Source organism: Dermacentor albipictus, chromosome 8 (genome assembly GCF_038994185.2).
Source record: "Dermacentor albipictus isolate Rhodes 1998 colony chromosome 8, USDA_Dalb.pri_finalv2, whole genome shotgun sequence".
Classification (NCBI taxonomy): Eukaryota; Metazoa; Arthropoda; class Arachnida; order Ixodida; family Ixodidae; genus Dermacentor; species Dermacentor albipictus.
This window is the reverse complement of record NC_091828.1, coordinates 130,645,638-130,658,802: the sequence shown is the minus strand read 5'-3', so window position 1 is coordinate 130,658,802 and position 13,165 is coordinate 130,645,638. Positions and strand designations below refer to the sequence as shown.

General features: G+C 49.3%; 1 protein-coding gene across 1 annotated transcript in view; it reads right to left on the bottom strand.

Moving 5' to 3' along the window:
- Nucleotides 1-11,753, bottom strand: part of LOC135898265 (RNA binding protein fox-1 homolog 3-like) — a 571,669-nt gene extending 559,916 nt beyond the window's left edge. The window contains exons 1-2 of the mRNA XM_065427120.2: nt 11,674-11,753; nt 10,334-10,795 (exon numbers count right to left, since the gene is read on the bottom strand). Coding sequence (XP_065283192.1) covers nt 10,334-10,495 — 162 coding nt within the window. The 5' untranslated portion in view covers nt 10,496-10,795; nt 11,674-11,753. The remainder of the gene's footprint in view (nt 1-10,333; nt 10,796-11,673) is intronic.
- Nucleotides 11,754-13,165: the final 1,412 nt, after the last annotated feature.

Here is a 13,165-nt window from a genome sequence, read left to right as displayed (position 1 = left end):
GATTTTTGGACAATTCGTAGTGGGTATGAGTCATACTTATGGAACAAAAATCAACCAACATTGTATTTCTTCTTTTTTGCTGAGCACAACAGCGCAAAGATACGTACGACGACGGTGGCAAAAGGAGGAGAACGTACTCCCGCTAAGACGTCTATTACATAAAGTGCAAGCTAGGGCGAGTTGGTGATTCAATATCGGCATGTTTGCAGAGCGCGAGGAAATAAGTTAAGGAAACAACACAGGAGCTGACTTCAGCGCCATGATTCTCAATCCAGAAACAAAAAACTACAATATGGAAGACGATAGTGATTGAGACAAGAAACAAGTCCCGGACAAAAAAAAATAAAAAAACACGGCTGAGAGCACGTTGGCGGACTAGTAAAACGCCAGCAGAGTAACTTGTTCTGGCTGTATCGCGTTTTCTTTGTTCATAGTAGTACGCCGCAGTAGCGCCGGCCCGCAACTTCAAAGAACCACGTTCACTCCGCGCGGGGAGAACGCGACCTCGGCCGAGGCCATACCTGCGCGGTTCGACAAATGTTACACGAGGCACACAAGAACAGGCAGCAGCGTATGCGCGAGGTAAACAGCACCACGTGTTAGAGCCTCCCGCATTTCCGGCGTTGCATGTGGCTCCCTTCGCGAGAGAACGGTTGTTGTCATTTCGGGCCCAATCGGTTTCTAACGAGCCTTCGCAAGCACACCACACGTTCAGCGTGCAATCTCCTTCGTCTTATTTTTCTTCCTTGCCCGTCGCCATCTCTACACAGCTCTCTCTCTCTCTCACTCTCTCTCTCGCCTGTAGCCGAGCTCGCGCGTGCACTCGTGCGCGGCGTGAAACATTTTAATTCTTGCGTATCGTTGGACATTGTCAAGGCGATGCAAACCCGTACTTAGCAGCTGGCAACTTTCGCGGCTACAGCACTTTAAATGCGAAGAAGCGTGTCCGTCAACAATCGGAAAATATGAAGCCTTAAAAAGAGTGAGGTCCATTGCGATCGCGCTCGGTGTAGCACAGGGTGTTGCGCAGCTAACCACGAGGTCGCGGGTTGGATTCCCAGTCGTGTGACCGCTGGATTGCCAGAACGCTCGTGTAGTTACACTCTTAAGAAAAAGTTAACGCCCTGCCGTGCTTTTCTCGTCCGGAAGCAATAAACGTTATCTATCCTGCGTGTCTTTGCTTCAAAGGGACACTAAATCAAGTGACGCACTGAATCACTTTATATCGATAAAGTGTTCTTGAAGAGCTCTACAATTGTCCATTTCGCGGTAATAGGCTAATTATTAGTAGTAGGGAAAAAAATGATGGTCAAATATTCAGTTGCGAATTTCGCGCGGAATTCTCAGGGTGGGTACATGAACGTGCTGTCACGAATTGCAAAGTGAGTATATATATATATATATATATATATATATATATATATATATATATATATATATATATATATATATATATACGTATTTTGGCCGTTGCGGTTAAAAAGGTGACGTGAGAAGGCAAGGAAACGCTACTATTATAGACACGACAGCGGTTGCGGGCAAATGGGATCAATTTAATCTCAAGGTACTGTACGGTACGTTTCTGGCATTCTTCTGAAAAACGAAACGCCATGTACATTCGTCGTGCGGACAACTTACGCCAGGTGTGCAGAAGCCGAGTGGCATTAAAACGCACCGTATACGGTCCAGGCCACACCACGGAAACGGTCACACGTCAAATCGGCACTTCTGTGGCCGCCGCGGTAGCTCGGTGGCTGCGGCATCGCTCGAGGTCCCGCCTCTGATCCCGACCGCAGCAGCGCATTTCGACGGGGGGGGGGGGGGGGGAAATAAAAAAGACGCTCGTGCACTTAGATTTAGAGGCACGTTAAGGAACACCAGGATGTGAAAATTAGTTCGGAGTCCGCTGCACAGCGTGCCTCATAACCCGATTGTGGTTTTGGCACGTACAGCCCCATAATTTAATTAAAGTTTAATGCTTCTGCCGCAATGCGATGTGCCATGTGAGGCAATGAATGCGCTCAACCCTCTCAGAGGTTATCAAGTATGGCGCAAGATAATGCCTCGAGCAAACACCTTCCCGTGTGCGTTCTGTGTGCTACGCAGGGAAGCAACGGTGGTGCACGCAAGGTAACGTTTAGCATCAACTCGCCACTCGCGTACGTGTTGGACTAGACTTTGAAGAAATTGAACATTCGCTGACAACGTCACCACTTATAATCGTCAATCAAAGCAAACAGCGCAGAAAACTTCGCTTACATCGATTACCACAGCGCGCGGGATCCGGGTATTATGATTATTATTATTATTATTATTATTATTATTATTATTATTATTATTATTATTATTATTATTATTATTATTATTATTATTATTATTATTATTATTGCTATAACCCTCATCACAGCGGTTCACATCGGCGGTCGGTATTCCCGTTTGCGTTCCTTTGGCGCAGATCGACTCCAACTAGTTCAGCAACCAGTTCTTTTGCAGTGCACTACAGCATCACACGATACGCACCCGTACTAGTATGCGGTATGTGTACAGCCTTCGCCAGAAGTGGTGAAGCGAGTGAGCCCGTGAGAAGAGCTGTCACCTTATTATTAGACGGGTGTACGGGTAAGTGATGCGAACCGAGTGAGCGTGCGAGTCACTTGTTGGGAATCGAGCGACCGGCTCGTCAGCGAATAGCTTTCCGCATTTGAGAGTGGCACGTCTCGTCGCAGCACGATCTACGTTGAGAACAGTTTTCTTTCTCATCAGAACGTAGTAAAATGGACACTGGCAAGCGGGAACAGTACCAGAAGAATGGAAACACGCGGAAGTCATCATGATCCCGAAACCAGGCAAGAAACTTCAAGTGGAAAACCTCAGACCAATCTCTCTTACATCATGTCTAGGCAAGATCTATGAGAGAGTGGTTACGAGGAGGCTACAAAATCATATGGAAGAAAACGAGCTGTACCCCCACAGCATGTTTGGTTTCAGAGCCAGGCTCTCGACCCAAGATGTACTGCTGCAAATCAGAGAAGAGGTACTGAGCAATATCCCGCTCAACGGAGAGCACATCATCATGGCACTGGACGTCAAAGGCGCCTTTGACAACGTAAGCCACGAAGCCATCCTGACAGGACTAGACAACCTAAATTGCGGCATGAAAATACACAGCTACGTCAAGGCATTTTTGTCCAACAGAACAGCAACAATCGGCCTGGGCGAGCTGAGATCCGAAAAGTTCACCACCCCAAACAAAGGCACACCGCAGGGATCGGTCATCTCACCCATCCTGTTCAATGTTGCTATGATTGGACTGGCCCAACAACTAGACCAAATCGACGGCGTACGCCACGCCATATACGCCGACGATATCACTGTATGGGTCACCAAAGGCTCACTCAGGGAAAAGGAAGAAAGATTACAAGAAGCTGCGACATGCGTAGAGAAATATGTCAAGGCAAGAGGCCTAGCCTGCTCAACGGAGAAGTCCGAGCTCCTAAGAGTATGGCGAGGCAAGAAGAATCGCACCGTCCCAGAGGAAGTAAACATGAAGTTGAACATCCACCTCGAGGGACAGCCAATCCCGGAGAAGACGCTCATCAGGATATTAGGAATGTGGATACAATCGAACCAACGATGTACCCACACCCTAACACTACTTAAAACTGCAGCCAACCAAGTGGCCCGCATGATAACGCGGGTCTCACGGAAAAGACACGGCATGAAGGAAGCAGACACACTCAAACTGGTCAGAAGCCTGGTGGTCAGTAGAGTGACGTATAGCCTCCCGTACTACCACTGTACGAAGCACGAAATGCAACAAGCGGACGCAATCCTGAGGAAAGCCCTCAAGACGGCGCTCCACCTACCGCAGTCAACATCGACCGACAAACTCCTGGCCCTGGGGCTACACAATAGACTCGAGGAGCTCCAAGAAGCGCAGATAATCGCGCAAATGCAAAGACTAAGGCTATCGGCAACGGGCAGAAGACTCCTGAGTAGATACGGCGGTGAAGCTACCATAAAGGAGACACAAAGCACGGAGACGATACCGGACGAATACAGAAACACCATCAAAGTAGCACCGATACCCAGCAATATGGACCCGAACCTACACATGGCACGAAGACAAGCAAGGGCAGAGTATGTACAAAGAACACTGGCAACTAGACATGACACAGTGTACGTAGACGCCGCTACCTACACTCAGGACAAAAACCACAAGAAAAGCAAAGTCGCAACGGTGATCAACTCGGACTTAAAAGAAATCACCAGCGCATCAATTCGGAACTGTACGGTAGTTGAGGCCGAAGAGGCAGCCGTGGCTCTAGCGGCAGCGGAGGGCTACCAATGCAACAGGTCCTTAACCATACTCACAGATTCACAAGCAGCATGCCGCAACTACCTAAACGGCAGAATCAGCCACAGCGCGCTCCGCATCCTCCGCTCAAGTGGCAAAACCGTCAACAACCAGGCCAAACACACGATAGTTTGGGTGCCGGGACATACCGACATTACGGGAAATCAGGAGGCCGATAGGATAGCTCGAGGGCACGCAACAAACCGAGCATCCAACATTCCCGACCCCACTGAGGAATCCGAGCCGGTAGCCCAAAGCTATTCAGAGATACTCAATTACTACAGAGGCATCAGACGAAAATACCCACCCCCTCACAAACAACTAAACAGAGAAGACGCCGTAGCATGGCGACAGCTACAAACGGGAACATTCCCGTGCCTAAACATGCTCAGCAAGATCTACCCCACGCAGTACGAGAGCAAGTGCCCATGGTGTGGAGACAAACCAACCCTATATCATACCACATGGGCTTGCCAGAAAACAGAAGGGCTAGCCATAATAAAAAACCCGAGTGCGGAACAGTGGGAGAGGATGTTATCCAGCGACACCCTGAAAGTCCAACAAGGACTAGTAAGGCGTGCACGCAGGGCAGCTACCCTCAGCGGAGCCCTGGACTAGGGGAACCGACCCTGGAGAGAAGATGGAAGACTCCATCTGATGCCGCAAAAATCACTGCAAAATAGAGAAAATAAACGTTTTTCATCATCGTCGCAGCACGATCTACGTTGAGAACAGTTTTCTTTCTCATCAGAACGTAGTAAAATATATAAAACTATAGTACGTGTTGCGCAAGCGCCACTCTCTACACAGCGTCGGGAACAGCTGTCCGAAAAATTGCATAGCTTTGTCCCTTTTCACACTTCGCGCGCGTGAGTCAATGCGACCCATTAATTCGTCGAAGACAGGCCGTTCTGCTTCGCCATATATATATATATATATATATATATATATATATATATATATATATATATATATATATATATATATATTTGTATACATATAAGACAAACTTGAGGCACGTAAAAAAAATAGACAGAAAGAAAAAAGCAGGAACAATACGCGCTTTTTAGAGAATGCAGAACAACTGTAGTCAAATGGAGATAGGAGAAGTAAGCTCGACAACGTCTTCAACGGTGTGCTGTAGCTTGCCTTGCCCCCCCCCCCCCCCCCCCGCTCAAGTACAACACAGTAAACAGCGCGCGAACAAATGTTGACAGCATGTTTTGCTGCTGTGTTTTGCGCCGCGCTGTTTAAACCTGTTGATACAAATGTTGATAAATGATAAGTATACAACACCAGAACCAGTACTGAACGACTTATGTAAATCGAGCATTTAACTATACAGGTAGAAAGAAAGGTAACACAAAACAAGCAAAAAGAAGAAATCTAGGTATGAACCATGCCAGTGGACCTATATTGCAGTGCACATGAGGGAAAGGCGATATAGATGAATACGAATTGTAGCGGCGTTATTGGTGGAAGGCGCGTTTTAATCATGCGACAAGCGTTAAATGAAAAAAACAAAAACAAAGTGTTAGTGTTGCAGGGAATAGCACTTTCTTTTGGTGCATGAATTATACAAGGTGTTTCAGCGAACACTTTCAAAATTTTTTTGAATTGCCTGTGGCAGATAGCACAGTTCTAGTCGATGAGCTGGTCTACTAGCTCGGAAGAGGCGGACATTACTTGCACAATAAATTAAAGTACACACTCGACTAATGAACAGAAGTTCACTAATTAATTTTTAACTAATTACCTTATGGCACATATTGTAATTTACAAATCCTAGCGGTTGAGACTTCAGGAATATCCACTTCAACATAATTGTGTGGATGACACCATTTACGCAAGATATGCGCCGCTAAACTTGCAGTAAAAATGCACTGTCGTTCCACCTACTTTCTCAACAAAATGTCGTTGTATGCATTGGAGTAGACAATTAACTGGAACGCCAATGCATTTCTGCGCAAAGTTCAGGAATTAGTATGTCACATCTGGTGTCATCCTGAGGATTCGTTCCAAGTGGACCCGCCTTGCGAACTCCCCAGCTAGCATTTGTAAATTGCAATATGTGTCATAAGGAAATTATTTAAGAACTTAATTACTGATTTTCTGTTAATTAGTCGATTATGCATTTTAATTTATCGTGCAAGTAATGTCCGCCTCTTCGAGCTAGTAGACCAGCTCATGGACTAGAATTGAGCGATCTGCCTCAGGCAGATTTTAAAAAAAATTTAAACGCGTGCGCTGAAATACCCGATATAGTATTATGTGCCTAAAGCGAGAACGAGCAATATTATCACGAAATGTTTTGTGACAAGGTTGGATCTCATAGTTATGGTTGAGGCAAACGTTGGCAGAAGCGCGTCGTGCAGATTTATTCATAATTACTTATAGTCGTTAGTGAAAGGTGAACTCCAACGAGAAAACACGACACACACAAGCACGAAGACGACGGGACGCGGCAACCTTCCTTCTTGTGCAAGTAGTGTTTGTCGCTGGCTGTAACCTGGCCGTGTACTGTATGCACAGCCATCGACCCTGTTGCCTCCAATCAGCTTATCAAAACACCACGATATCCGCTTAGCTGCGCACATTTTCTTTGCTTTTATTCCCCACACGATTCGTTCAGTTGCACTGAACTTTGCGTCGAGTGAGCTCGAGCGCAGTGCAGTTTCGAGATGTCACTGTCGCCCCCTTTTAAAGGCTCTGAAGAGGTTCGTAAATTCCGGTACCTACTTTCTTCGTCGACTGCATGTTTGAAGCGTGCAGAACGGTGTTATCGTAACGTTTTAATACTACGCTGTTGTCGGAAATTCTTTCTTGCATTGATGACAAATAACTATTTCTCTCATTTAGAAATAAATTTTCTCTCAAATAACATTTCTCTCAACCACAATTTTGATGCATATCGGGGTGCCGGTCACATAGTAACAGCGGCAGAAATTTGTTCCAAATGTGTTTGCGAAGAAATTTTATGTCATGGTAGAAACCAAGGTTGTACTTTTATTATTGTGCAGCTCGATTTGTTTGGGCGGGCTACTGAAAACACCGTAGGCATATAGCTCCCCCCCCCCTTCCCGCCTTCTTTTCTTCCTTTCTTGGTTAAGGGAACGCTTTTTCTGATTCTCCTTGTTATTATCTTGTTGAACACCGTTATACACTCGCTCTATGTTTCGAAAACTATTGGGGACGAGGACTAACGGAGTCGCCATCTGTCGGAAGCGCCTCCCTTGCGTAGTATGAGGGATCACGCGGCGCGCTCCTCATAGATTTGGCTTACGGCACTCAATAAAAACACGCGGCAGGACTCCTGGGCATTTCTGTAAATACTCTCAAAACGAGGGAAGTTTTTACTGTCACAATAATAATCTTGGGCTAACTGGAAGCACAGAATCATTTGCAGACGCTATCTCTTTACCGAATACGTACAGTGAACGCCACTGCGCGCGGTCGCCGCGATGGGGTCTCCCGAACCGGCTACTGGCGTGAAAGGTAGCTAAACGCCTAGAGCAAACTATGTGAAACATGTTGTTAGAGTGGGGTGTCTGCATAGCCAAATGGAGCATTACAGAATGAAGCCTCAATGCAGCGATCGCACGGGTTCGCAGCGACCGACTGCGCATCTGCATGCACGTCCGCGCATAATGTTTCGCTTTCGCTGCGTGCGCGTTTTCGCACCGTGTCGTGAGCTTTAGGCCGCATCATATGAGCATTTGACAGTACACTATCAACCATTGTTGCGTGGACGCTATCAGAGTTAAAAAATAATTTCGTTAGAGAGACTTCAACGCCTACGGCGACTGTGATGTGCTGTCGCGACCAGCCAACCTTTTTTTTTTTTTCGTCTGAATTCTTGGAAGTTTCAATACTATTTCTCATGTTGTGTCGCACTGTATGTTTATCGGTCTTCTCAGCGTGCAATATCCCGCTGCTGCTGCTTTGTAATCCAGTTCATTATTTCATAACACAAACATGACCATATGACATGCCTTTCTTTAATGTGCTTCTTAATAATTAAAATTATTCGCTGTCCCACAACACTTCGTTGAAACGAGAATAAATTGCAGTCCTGTCGTACGAAAGCGTGTCACGTCTAAGTAAACACCGCTTTTGAAGTGAAACACGGCTGAGCGAGAGCCTGTTTTTTCTTTGTCTTGTGCATTTGGATCAAATTAAAAGTGCTAGCTTGTGGTATAGCAGGCCTCTTCCCAGCGACAAATTGCAATGAAGCGATGTCGGTCGCACACGGAGTGAGTGGCGCTTATCTAATTTACAATCGTCACGAAGACGCCCAAAACTGTAATTATGTAACACTTTAGTAAAACTGCGTTTAATTCGCGACATCGCCAGACGTGTCGAGTGACCAGGCGATAATGAAAGCTATGAGCGGCTTGCGGATTTGACGAAGAAACGTGTCAAGCGTATCGATAATCACACGGAGCCAGCGAATATGGCCTACTGTGCAATCGCCATTCGCACACCCTCTAGAGCCTTCATTCACGAAGCACCACGTTGCAGCCGCGCATTCAGCGTATCTACGTCAGGCGATAACGAAAGCGTCCTGGCTCTTGGCTTCGGCGGCGTTTGAACCGAAACTGGCCAGGCCATAGTAATTATGCGCATGGCGAACTTATTGACTCCATTCCGCGGCGAAGAAATGAATGAAACAAGACGCTAGCTGGCCATGCGACCTCAGTGACGCAACCTGCACGCGTTGCCCGACGCTCATCCTGACACTCCCAAAACAAACGTCGATGCGAGAGGCCGCGCGGCCAGCCCTCGCCACGAAGCTCACGATCGATTTTACGGGGAGAAAACAGAGCGCCAGCTCGGCTTCTTCGTATTTATTTCGACGTCGCCTCTGCTGTCGGCGCAGCGGATGGCTGGCACGCTCACGCGGCGCTTCGCGAACGTAATAACGGAGTACTTACGCCTGAAGGTCGAGTTCCGAAAAAAAAAAATTGAAACACGCGACAGATTCGCGCTCCGAGGAAGAGGTCGTCTGCTCACATCGCAGCTGTTCGCTTCGCAGACGAAAATGAAATCGTGACGTATACGACAGCACGCTGCACGAAACAAAACGGTAACGATCATGCGTCTGGCGTCGTGTGCTTAAACAGCCAGCAAGTTTTTCCAGCGTAGGAAGAGGTGATCGCAGAAGTCGTCGTGATATGCGCGGAAGAAATGCACAAAGGAGGTGTGGAAAAGTCTCGTCGAAAACGTCGCATGTAACGCGCGCGCCACGGGTGCTTGCATGGTCTGGCTCGGGGATTGCAATGGACGACGAACTCTTACACAAGGAATCCACGAACTTGACCGGGCCTAATAATCCCAGACACGCCGAACAGCAGCTAGGCCTAAGACTTTTGACACCGCGCGAGCCCGTGGAGCGGTTGTAATTGCGCGCGTCTGTCCGTCAGACGTCCGGTCTGCTCGCGATGCCGCGCAGATGATCTGTGCTGTGGACGCGCCTTGTGTGCCTGTCATTCACGCGAGGATCCCCTTGTTCCGCGGAAGACGACCGCGACAAAGAAGCCTCGGGACAGTGAAGGCCCCCCTCTCCCTACCGAAGCATGTTTTCTTTTAAAATTATTATTATTAATATTATTACTATTATTACACATTGGGCCGCGCATGTCGCGATGACAAAGAAGGATCGATGCAATTCGCTCGCCTCCCGCGTCGCAGAATGGGGGCGGAGGTGGGCTTCCCCGGATAGCACGCACCGCGAAATGTGCGAGTAGTCGCATCGTCCGCACGCGCGTTGCCCGGAGACGCGGTGATACGCGCGCGGCACTCGCGATTGATAAAGAAAGGAGAGAGGGCCGTGGCGACACGGCTTCCAATTCTGACTCGCCGCGGTCAAATATCGCACCCTTTCCCCGCATACTCGAGCGTTGCTCCGAAAGGTCGCTTTGCGCTGCGCGCAGTAAAAGATCGGCAAGCCATCGGAGAAGGCGATTCATTGCTCACCTTTGGGTCGATGCCGCCGAGTGCCTCGTACGAGACGGCACCGTTGTAGTAGCCGTCTGCCTGCGTCCCTGCCGACGGCTTCTCCTTGCCGACGATGTCGAGAGGCGAGCCGGTGTTTTGAACGAGTCCTACGGCTCCGTTCAGCAGACGGGTGGTCGCCATGAATCGTTCGCCGTGGTTGGAAGGAGGGGTTGTGCGACTGGGTCTCTGGGCCTTCCCGTCAAGCCGCGCTGCTCGCGGCGGCTGTGCGCTTCTCTCCGTGCGTCGCCTTTAGGCCTAGCGACGCTCTCTGCTCGCTGATGGTGCGCCGCGCGGTTCCCGAGTCTGCGCTGTGCGTCGCTGGCTCGCCGCTTCGTTCGAAGGCACGCTCGCTGGGCCTTTCTCACGTGGGGCTCCGCCGCTGCTTGTCTTTTTCTTGCGTCTTAACGGTAGTAGTACGTCTGTACCAGAAGTGTTTGGCACCTGCGGCGATCGAAGAGAAAACAGATAGGGAGCCCTGAAAAAAAAAAATGCTCAACTTGGAAAAGCGAAAAAGAAACCGCGATACAAAAGCGCGTACAGAAACTTTCCTATCGGCGAGCCGCAGACGCTGAAAGCTGTCAACACCCTCGACCTTTCAAATCGAAACCGTTCGTCGGCAAAACATGAAGCCTGTCGTTTTCCATCGACCTCTCGTCAGCGAGTCGTTTGCTTTGTTCGGTTGGCTCCTTTGATATTATTATTTATTTCTTTTCATTCAGAAGTGTGCACAGAACACTGAAACTGTCCGTTGAAAGCTCACAATAGAAACGCAACGCCACAGAGCGCACGGCGGGAAATTCTCGGGAGAAGCGCTCGTCTGCTCTCTCGCATGCAGACGACAACCAGTTTACTCGGGGACCCAGACGCGAGCGTCCGGTCGCGGGAAAAAGGTGCATTCAATTCTTCTTGTGCACAGGCGCGCCCTCATACGAGTCCTGTGCCGGTTGCGGTGCACCGAACTTTTCTCTCTCAGACCTCCCACAACAGAATCGACGTTTCGCAAGAAGCCAATTTTGTTGCTTTAGGACGGAAAACGAAAAAAATAAAAGCAAGCGTAAAGCGCCGCTGACGACGTCGGGGTTGTCGTTCTCTCGATTTACCGCGGAGAGTCAGGTATGACAAGATCTCCCTCCTCGCCTGCTCCCTCCTTAGCAGACGAACGAGGCAGGACTCGGGAACGGCGTTGACAGACGCGCGCTTTGTCTGCAACAGGAACGTGCGCCCAGCGTTCTTGCGAGTTTTCGTTGTCGGGATTGTCATGAGAGCGGTGTCGGGTGGGCACATTATCGCGAGTGCCGCAACGCTGAAAAGAGACTTACCTTGTCTTTCGCTGTAACAGTCGATTATCAAATATCAAGAATCCTTCGGTTTTTTTTGGTTGACCAGCTGTCACAGGCACTGGCGGCACAGGCACACACACACAGACACGCACGGGATGCGCGGTTCACGGACGAACCACCGGAAATAAATACAGAAGGCTTTCTTCGACCTCGGAGCAGACGACGACGTTCGCACACGCACAAACGAACAGCGATTAACACTGCGATTTTACGGCACACAACACAATCACCAACACAGAGACCACTGTCGAAAAGAGGCAAATATTGGAGAAGCGATGTCAAACGAAGCTGCAGTGTAATAGGGAGATCAGGGCCTGGCAGAATGCCTTCCACGGAGTGAGCGACGCACGAGACACAGTCCGTCACTACTGTGGCAGAAAACACGTTTTCCCGGGCCAGAGAAGATGGCAGCAGCAGCACTTGGGACGGGCCCGTTCGTGGGTTCGCATTGGAGGAGGAGGCGACGCGGCGGGTGTTTCGAAGAGGAGGAGGGCGAGTGACGAAGGGTAAAGGGATTCTCTAGCAAGAAAACTGCAGGCGCTGTCCAGAGAGAAACAAAATATAATGGCGTTTGCCCCCTCCCGTTCCTTTCGCAGAAACGGCGCACCGATCGCTTTTCACAACGCCGGGGCAGCAACCATTAGAGCGAGCAGCATAAAGGAGAGGATGAAAAGAGCGTAAGGAGGAAGAGGAGGATGGTGGAAGCCGTGTCGTTTCTTTCTGCTACGCATCTGCGGAAAGCGGTGCGAGAGAGTAGCAGAGCGGGTGAAAAAAAAAAAAAGCCCTGCTGTCGAGAGGGGTGTCAGGGTGTGTTTCCCTCCCTTCCGAGAGATTCTTGTGAGAGAACGAGCCGAGCTTTCGAGGTACTACTACTCAAAGCAAAGACCCCGTCGAGCGCCGATGTAGAGAGAGGGTCACAGAATGAATGGTAGGGGGCGAAAAAGATGTCGTGTGCAGGGCTTCCCTCCTCCTCCGCCTTTCTCCCTTCTGCTCCGTCCCGCCGCTCGCTGGGCGTGGGTGAAAGGCGTTGGGGGCATTGGAAGCGGGTGAGCGAGAGAGCTTGTTCACTCACTGCGCGCTCGGAGAACTCGGCATCTTGTGCCCTTTTCCTTGGGTATTTTTTGTCACGCTCTCACCCAGCGTTTCGCTTCCCGCCGCAACGGATCTTCTTGTCAACCCGTACGGCACGCTGGCCACATCACAGCTAGCGGACCACGATGCTTCGCTACGGTGACGCCCGCCGCCAAACCTACCACCATACGAACCGCCTCCCCCCTCTTCTTCTTCTTCATTTTTTTTTTCTTGCTGCTCCACGGTCACTGAGGAAGGCGAGAGCGGTGTTTACGTTGAGGCACCGAAGGTTTGTCGCCCTAGAAACCCTTCGTGAACACCCAAGCGGCTTAACAGAGCCGCGAATCCCTCTTCGATCTTCTATATTGTGTCTGTTTCTTGTGGCTTTATTTTGCTTGTT